General features: G+C 37.7%; 1 protein-coding gene across 1 annotated transcript; it reads right to left on the reverse strand.

Moving 5' to 3' along the window:
- Nucleotides 1-1,063: 1,063 nt before the first annotated feature.
- LOC149029620 (very-long-chain aldehyde decarbonylase GL1-4-like) lies at nt 1,064-6,296 on the reverse strand. Its single transcript, XM_089151163.1, has 10 exons — nt 6,176-6,296; nt 5,845-6,068; nt 5,521-5,753; nt 5,058-5,277; nt 2,584-2,959; nt 2,392-2,499; nt 2,045-2,245; nt 1,617-1,715; nt 1,344-1,520; nt 1,064-1,227 (listed from the first exon to the last, which is right to left on the reverse strand). Exons 1-10 carry the CDS (start codon nt 6,233-6,235, stop codon nt 1,072-1,074), a joined length of 1,854 nt encoding a protein of 617 aa, XP_089007289.1. The 5' UTR covers nt 6,236-6,296; the 3' UTR covers nt 1,064-1,071.
- Nucleotides 6,297-8,539: the final 2,243 nt, after the last annotated feature.

Consider the following 8,539-nt stretch of genomic DNA (forward strand, 5'->3'; position numbering starts at 1 on the left):
TCAGAGATGATGAAGATCATGCTCTTGAATGGTCAGAAAGATAACGAAGGATGGCTGGAGTGTGTAGAGCTTACTTCCGTTCCTACCCACTAATGGGATATATATAATGGATTCATACCTCTGGAGAGGAACTGCCTCTCCTGCAGGAAGGTGGCGGTGACCTCTGTCGTTTACTAGATCCAGGCACAGTCAAGGTAGTCGCCTCAGCAGTCAGGAAGGTCCGACTGTCCGATCAAGGTGTCGTGCACCTCTCTATTTCTGATATATCAGAGCCTTTTGAAAAGAACAGAGATATTGTCGTCCCAAGGCTCGAGGAGATCCTTGAGTAAGCAGCGTCATTGATATGGACGAACTCCCATACGAAAAACTGGATCTAAGCATGATGGCCTTGTGCTACATGGACCACCCTCGCCCTGTTGGAGATGATGGGCTGATCTGGGCCTTTAAACCTATTTCCCAGGACGAAGATAAAATGAAGGAAAGCCCAGGCCCAATAGTCATCTCAGGTCTGGCCCAGGAATTATCCTTCTGGGTTATGACGATAACAAATGTTAACATACATGTGTGTTGGAGTGAAACTATTGATCTGAGTGACAAGATCAGTAACTTATTTATACTTGTTTGACAATAATTAATACATCATATATATAATCATCTATATAGGACTATACACCATAACACTAATCTCTAATCCCTAATAACAGCGGATTTGAGCTTATGTACTCATGCTTAAACCGAAACATATTGAACCCAGAGCCGAACCAACCGTTTGACACCGGCAGTTACCTATGACCATTCAAATATGAACAAATAGATCACGCAAAATAAATCTCATGAGTAAACCAACTTCAAAATTACATACTTTATTTCTCATTTAAAAAGGATTACAATTCAGATGTCTAGTATATTGCTCTGAGACACATGGTCCTAGAAGTGTTTTGAACGTCTTTGTACGAGCTAGCTAGGATGATGATGTGAATTCATTATTGACCATAGCAAGTACAAGTGAATCATTTATTAAAGCTAGCCTCAAAGGTTTTATTCGTATATCACTCCTTGTTCATTCATTTATCAGTGCATGGGCAGGAACCCATGGCGAATGCTGGCAAGCCAGACTTTCTCAATGTCGAGCATTGTATCTCCACACTCGTGTGCATCCCAACCTTCCAGTGCATGCACAATTCCAGCTACACGCCATGCACTCATCACTCTCCTTGGTAGCCAATTCTGTTCAAGTTCCATATGAGTATATGCAAATTAACAATTATAGAACCAGTAATCTCTTACTTACTGGTAAAATTAGATTATCAAAGTAATCCTAGATGTTAAATTTAATGAATTACCTCACAAGAGTAAACATTTTGGAGAGCCTTGGGGATGATCATGGCTGGGATAGTGTAGTAGATACAATCCTTGCGCACCTTCGTTGGAGGAAACTGTGAGCAAGGTATGAAATGGGTTCCTTCCGGTGCTCTTCTTTGTTCCTTTTCGCTCAGCTCTCCTTCCCCAACCAACCACACCTGCAATGTTATTATTCTTACTATTAAGTCATTCATCATTATAAGCAGCTTCTTCACAATTTAAAGAGACACGATATTGATCACTGATTGCTTTACTTTCTGGGTATAACTGGTGGAGAGAAGCAGGTTAGTCCACAACTCTGTAGGGATTCGTAACTTAAGCTTATCAAAGTCATCCTTGCACACCACAGCTACCTGTTTCCACCATTCAGGCACTATTAGAGAATATAAGGTTGGAGATGAAATTGCATTCACAAAGTTAGAAATGCCTAGCTAAACATCCCCACCCAAATAAGAACAGTAACAATTAGTCATCGAAAGTATTTCAGGTGATTAATGTTGGGGGCAGATGCACAACCGCAAAGAACAACACGTGCAAAACACACTTACAACCGCAAGGAATTCAACATAGTTCAGCAAAATTGCCTACGTCCACCCGAGAGAAAAATAGATTCCAATAATCCTAAATACCTCACCACTCAAACCCAACAATTAATGAATAAGCTCAATGGTCAATATCTTACCTGAATTCCTCTTAGACATAAATTCTTGGCAATAGCATGAACAACCTTGGAGATGTTTCCTCTCAGAAGCACTTCTTTTGTTCCTTCGGGGATGCTATGAAGCACCACAGCAACAGCTAAGCTGCTTCCATCTACGATTCTGATCCTAAGATGTGGGTGCTTTTGAAGATACAGTTCACCATTTCCATTAAATTGCTCTCCCTGTTGATCACAATGTATTCTTTGATGTTACAATCAAATAAAAACATGATCTTTCATGAAGTCATTTGTTTCTGTTGTTCTTTTCAAAGGTTGCATTATTATACGTTGTATTTGAATTAGCATAAAATGTGAAGTAGAAAACTTGCCTGATTAAGAAGGCCTAAGCTCAATACTTTAATACCTTCCTTATCAGCTTCCAGAATAGTTTTTTCAATCAAGCTGTTGATGGCATCTTTTTGGTTCGATGAAGAGTACTGCAAGGAAAATACCAGCAAATCATTTGAAAAGAAAAGCTGAAACACTGGGATAAGAATAAGTAGATAGCTAAAGTTTCTTACATGGAAACTAAATCTTGGGATTGCCCAGGTTTGCATCTTGAGTTTATCAAATATATTCCTCTCCACTGTAATGGTTGAGCCAAAAATCCATGCGAACAACATGACCCCATATGCAATTGGCCACAACATCAAGAGGTACCATTTGGAGCTGTAAGGCTTAGAAGCGAGTGAAGCAATTGCAGGTGGCAGATGATAGAAAGACTGAAGTGTTGTGGGGTGCACCAGGTGTACTACATCTGGTGTCTCTTTCCTTCCTTTGAGGGTATCTTCATACAGTATATCTGTGGACTTATCCAAAGTTCCATATATGTAATCATAGATTGGCATGAAGAGCGAGTAGTTTGTCCGGAATTGTGTATGATGAAGAGAATGAAACCTATACAGGTAAACAAAAAATTTCTCATTAGAAGGTGATTTATATTAAAGAAATAAGAAAAGTAAATATTTGAGATGAAAATATATGAACACATTGGTCCACATGGTAGAAAAGCCAAATTCGTGGACACCTGAATCCAGATCCTCAGTCCGGTAGAGATCTATGTTTTCCTCACACTTCTCTATCATATATTAGAAAAGAGGTCCACCTCTGTGTTATGACAAGATGAATAAGAGATATGATTCCATGTGGATCTTACTAGGCTGGTGTGTCTGACTTGTGGTGCTTGTGGTGCCTAGTGTTAGATGGACATCCTGCATGTGAACTCCATTGGACCTCAGCCAACACAAAAAAATGATTTGATTTGGATCAGAAAAATACTAGTTTATTTCATTTAGGTATAATTTGCATATGCTCTTTTGTGTGGTTAAGATTCAATGGAGTTCATGTGGCATCCATCCAATGTTGAGCACCACAAACACCACCACAACCTCCTCTTGATATGTGGTAAAAAAGTCTGAGAAAAGCACAAATATCTACCCCGATGAATAAAGGAACCAAACTTTGAGCTCCTCAATACTTTTAGAACCTCATTAATGGATTTGTCATAATTAGGTGGGAGGAGGGACTCTATGAGAGGTGAAGTAACCAGATTTTGCCCTACCTATTGGTCTTTGGTATGCACACCCTGTCTTGCTTTAGGGTTTGGCATGGCTTGTTAGGTGTGGCTATTTAAAAGCTTATCTGAGGCTATCTGCATCAGGTAACCTTTAAATAGCCAACCTTCTAACAATCCCGAGTTAAGAGGGAAGGGGTTTTCTGGAGGCAACACCTTCTTCAGTGGCAGCAAGGAGTTGGTCAGCTGACATGAGGAATATATCTTCAGTAGAAGTATACATCTGTCCACCATGGTTGACGTGGAAAATATATATCATATTTATGCTACTCTTCAACTGTTGCCAGAAATTCATTTAGTGCAATGCTTGGAACTTCAAGGGTTCACTGTTTTTAATTTCTCATTTTCAGGGGAGTGGCTGTGCTGAGAAAGGTGAGGTGGGTGGGTGGGATTTCTTGGATCAATAAATAAAGAGGAACTGGTGGCATCGTTCCAAACAGACCCCAAATGTAAGTGAAAAATCAAATGTGCCCTAAGCCTTTGACTCCCTGAATTAAAGAGTCCATACATTATACTTCTTCAAAGCCTTGCTGGCCTTGTCCTCCACTGTTTAATAAACACTTCCATATTTAAAGTGCACCAAGTAGAACCTATCTCAGGTTCTGTTGCCAAAACTGCAGAAACTAGCTATTTTCCTACGCCCTTAGGCATAGAGAGGGAATTTAATTAAAACACTAAAAGTTTTTTAACTATATAAAATCAAAATAGAAGGAAATCTTATAACTAATCGGCAAGAATGACATTACAAGAATTCTTACCCAAAACCTTAACCGAAAATCTCAAATTTCTCAATAATGTGGTCGGTGAACATAAGATACATGCGTATATAGACTCTAATCGAATAAATGGACTCAACGGATTAGGTTATATTGTACTGTGGGGGATACACACTCCTCCATAGACTGAGACCAATGGTGGGCTCCGGGTTTGGACCGATTCTCCTTCGACCACAAATCTCCAAAAGGTCATTTGGGTCGTCCACTAAAATATGTCAGTATAGGTCCATCTTCAAAATCAAGCACAAGAATTTGGATCACAACATAACAGATAAGAAGTTAATAATAAAAATCGAGAATTGGCCATCATGATTTAGAAGTGAAAAAGGAGAAAGAATAGGGTTTTTATAGAAAGAATGTATATTTACTATTCTACCCTTAATTTGAGTTTAGACTTTAACTAGCTGCACAAAAATGAAAAGATTAAGTTTTTGGATGCAAAAGTTATTATAAACAAGAAGTCTTATGCATTTTGGGAGATTCATTTATTTTTTTTTAAATAAAAATAGGATTTAAAATGAATTTTAAACTTACAAAAAATGAAAAATGTAAGAAAATAAGAATGAAAATTAATATAAATAAATAAAAGATTCTACACTAATATAATTCAGATATATAACATAAGGAAAAAGTATTGAGCTCTTACGATGGAGTGTACATGAAGTACTTGAGGAAAGGAAAGATGTTGAAGACCCACTTGGGAACCACCTCAATGTTGCAGTGACCCATATAGTTCATGAAATCGACGTAAGTAAAATACCCAACAAACACTGCCACAGAAGCAGTTCTTGTGAATAACGTGGTCAAAACTGGGATTGAGAACAGCAGAAAATAGACCACATGCTCTGCAAATGGATGAATAACAGCTGCCCACAAAAAATAAAAAGCAAAGATTAAAGATTTTCCAAGTATATCAGCCTCAAAGTATGAAAGCATGAAGCACTGAGATCCATTAAAATTACAAGATAGAAATGAGCCATTTATCTATATGGAGAAGAAACTTTTCTAACCCATTCATGACAGATGTTCAATTTAAAGAAGAAATTATTATTTAAAAAAAATCTATAATAAGAATCCAAATCTTCTCTCTCCCTTATTACAGCAGTTACCTGTGATGGGTTCAGTAACAATGGATGAATGATGGTGTGAATGGTAACGAGAATAAAGGAAATGATGATGCAAAGCTCTGTGAAACCAATAGTAGAGGAATTCCACTGGACCCATATGAAGGAGAATGGTAATAACCACACTCTTCCACGTCCATAACGGCATTCTTGTAGTCCCAGGCAGATAAAGAAATCCAATGTAGTATAGAAGGCCATTCAGAATTATCTGGTCATCCCTGCAAATTGAATATTTCTCATCAGATCAAACAAAGGATAACAGCAGGAGAAATCTATATATAAAAAGAATAAAATGGCTTGAGTGATCACCAGTTTCTTTCTCTATCAACTTGTTCGAATTCAATGCCCTTGTCCACTATCCTGTGCTTGGTTTTGGAAGTTTGGTGACGAGCTAAGCTTATCCATAGTTGGCTGTGAAGCATTCTCCACAGCAAGAATGGCAAGATCAGCAAGTTTGTTATGTCCCTCTCTCTCTCATCTTTGGCCACAAACGAACATACACTTTGTACCATCCACGGCATCAAAACCACATACTACAATTTAAAACACAAGAAGCCTTATTAGATGATAAAAACAAAGAACAAGAACAAGAAGAAATAAAATAGAAATTAAGTAATTCAGCAAGTAGTAGCAGTAGTACCTTCAAGTTCCCTAGCTTTTGCCATGGCCAGTCAGTCAGGAGACCTGGTTTGGATGCCATTTGTTCAGTGCTAGCTCAAGTACCTTTCCCAAAATATGTATATACCTGGTGGAGTCTCAGCTCCTAGGACTATTTATAATGTAAGAATGCCTTGGGCTGAGTGCCAGATGCATTCCCTTAGATACATTTTTATATTCTTCTGGGGGAAAATTAAAACAAAGCTGTGCTGATTAGTACCTAAAGATTTCAACAACCACTCCATAAATGAAAACTATTCAATCGATGTTATATATTAAGGACCACCCCTCGCAATATAAAATAAAATCGATGGCCACCCAGGTAACAGCAATGTATCTGCTGTCCTAAGTTAAAGAGTTACACCTCAAATTTTATTCTTACTCCAACTCTAGAGACAAGAATCAAGGATCATGTTTCAGTAATTGCATTTGGTATCCATCACTTACGTGCCACTATGACAAATGGGAGCTTTTCATTGTTGAGTTAGTTGGAAGTTGGGATCATTCAACTGTTTTTGGCAATGCAGTCGACATTATAATCCAAGTGAGGTGGCTTTCTAGTTCAGATTCCGAGGGACAAAATGTTTTAATGAGATATGTTGAGAAAGTTTCTTTATTATTTTTAGTTTGACCATTATGCACCATTTTATGGAAAACTTGTCAAGATTATATATTTCTATACGTGTCTTCAAGTAAAAAAAGAGAAGACGGGTCTCTTTCATTGGAGTTTGGCATTCAAATGAGGCCGGTGGAGAAACCTAAACATAAACATATGGTCTTTCAATTTTGCTGGTCGACGGATGCTATTGTCTATCTTAGTTTTCTATCCCACTGCCATGCGTTCTTATTAATATAAAATCTAAAATGGGACCAACCGTGTTGTAACGCCCCAACTTTCAATTTATGGAAGAAGATAGTAATTTGTCAAAAGATCGGTGATATTTAGGTAGTCAACCTAACCTTTTAAATAAGAGAAACCTGTATAATAGCGTGGAACATTAAGCACCTCAGAAGAAACTTCCATAAGTGCAACCTAGCTAGGCAGACCATTATTACAAAGGTTTGGCACAGTTGCAGCATTGTTTCCTTCGATCTTTACTCAAATGGCATCAAAGTGTACTGAGTCTCTTCCCACAATTCAAAGTGGGAAATCAGCCTAACTCCCCATTACATTGAGATTCAACAAATTTGTAATATTTAGATAATTGCATGTTAAATTGTTTTCTAATTAATTATTAGTTGAATTGTACATTTTGTTATGTCAAATACAAGGTTTCCAAGCTATAACCATGGGTGAGAATGAAGGGGCTTTTTTTTTTTTTTTTTAATAAAGCAGAAATTTATAAGGACGTCAAAAACTATTATTACATATAGAGAAGATGGGTTCATAGTGCTAGTCCAGTTCTGTCCAGCTTTAGAAGCTATATTAGTAAAGTCACGTAGGAGGGTGAGGGATTTAAAAGTACAAAATGAGGCATGTTGGAATTTTGTTAGTATGCATGTCTACCAATATTGGAGTTAGCTCTAGAGGCCATGCACCGATTTTAGGTTTGGGTAGAAGATAAAGAACTTTTGAGATGTTGCACCAAATCTCCTTGATTGGTACATTTGCATTAAAGCGTAATCCAGCCCTTCCCAAACTAACTACCACCAGCACCGCCTCCAATTTATTGGTATTTTGCATTGTTCCTGCCTTTATGTGTTGGATCCATCCTTCACCAGTTATCCCCATGCTCCACCGTTTACTGTTCATGATTCATTAAGTACCTCTACACACAATAGTATATACGAGTAATATATTTGTATCATGCATTGCACCATGAGAGCCATTTTCATTCAGGTTTTCAATGTTTGTCTCCATACTAATTATGTGAATCTCAATAGTGTTTAGTACATTTGACCACTATTTAACATTATTCAGTAGCTTGTTGGGGTTGGGAATTTGTTTTTTGAAAATTAGAGAGTTTCTTTCTAACCATCGAAAATAGCAAGTTATAATGAAAACCAAGAAAAACCACGAGGCTGTTTTCTTGTCCAGCTAATGATTAAGAAGGAAATCATTGCACATATGTATCATAGATTCATGTGTTTTGTGCTCCGTTCTTAATCCTAATGGTCCTGTCGCCTAGTTTCGCTTGGTCCATTTGCATGATATGTATACAGGCCATAGGGTCTCTGTCTTATCTCCACAAAATACACATGCAGGATGCATCTCATTGCACTGGGATAGAGCAGAGTTAACTAGTAACCCAGCATTTAAGAGACGCCAAAAGAAAGATTTAATTTAGGATGCAAAGGTAATTTCCAGAATAACTTCCACCACCACTTAAATGCAATAGGCAAACTT

This window comes from Hakea prostrata, chromosome 1, assembly GCF_041222555.1.
Source record: "Hakea prostrata isolate BN-2017 chromosome 1, UWA_Hpros_2, whole genome shotgun sequence".
Classification (NCBI taxonomy): Eukaryota; Viridiplantae; Streptophyta; class Magnoliopsida; order Proteales; family Proteaceae; genus Hakea; species Hakea prostrata.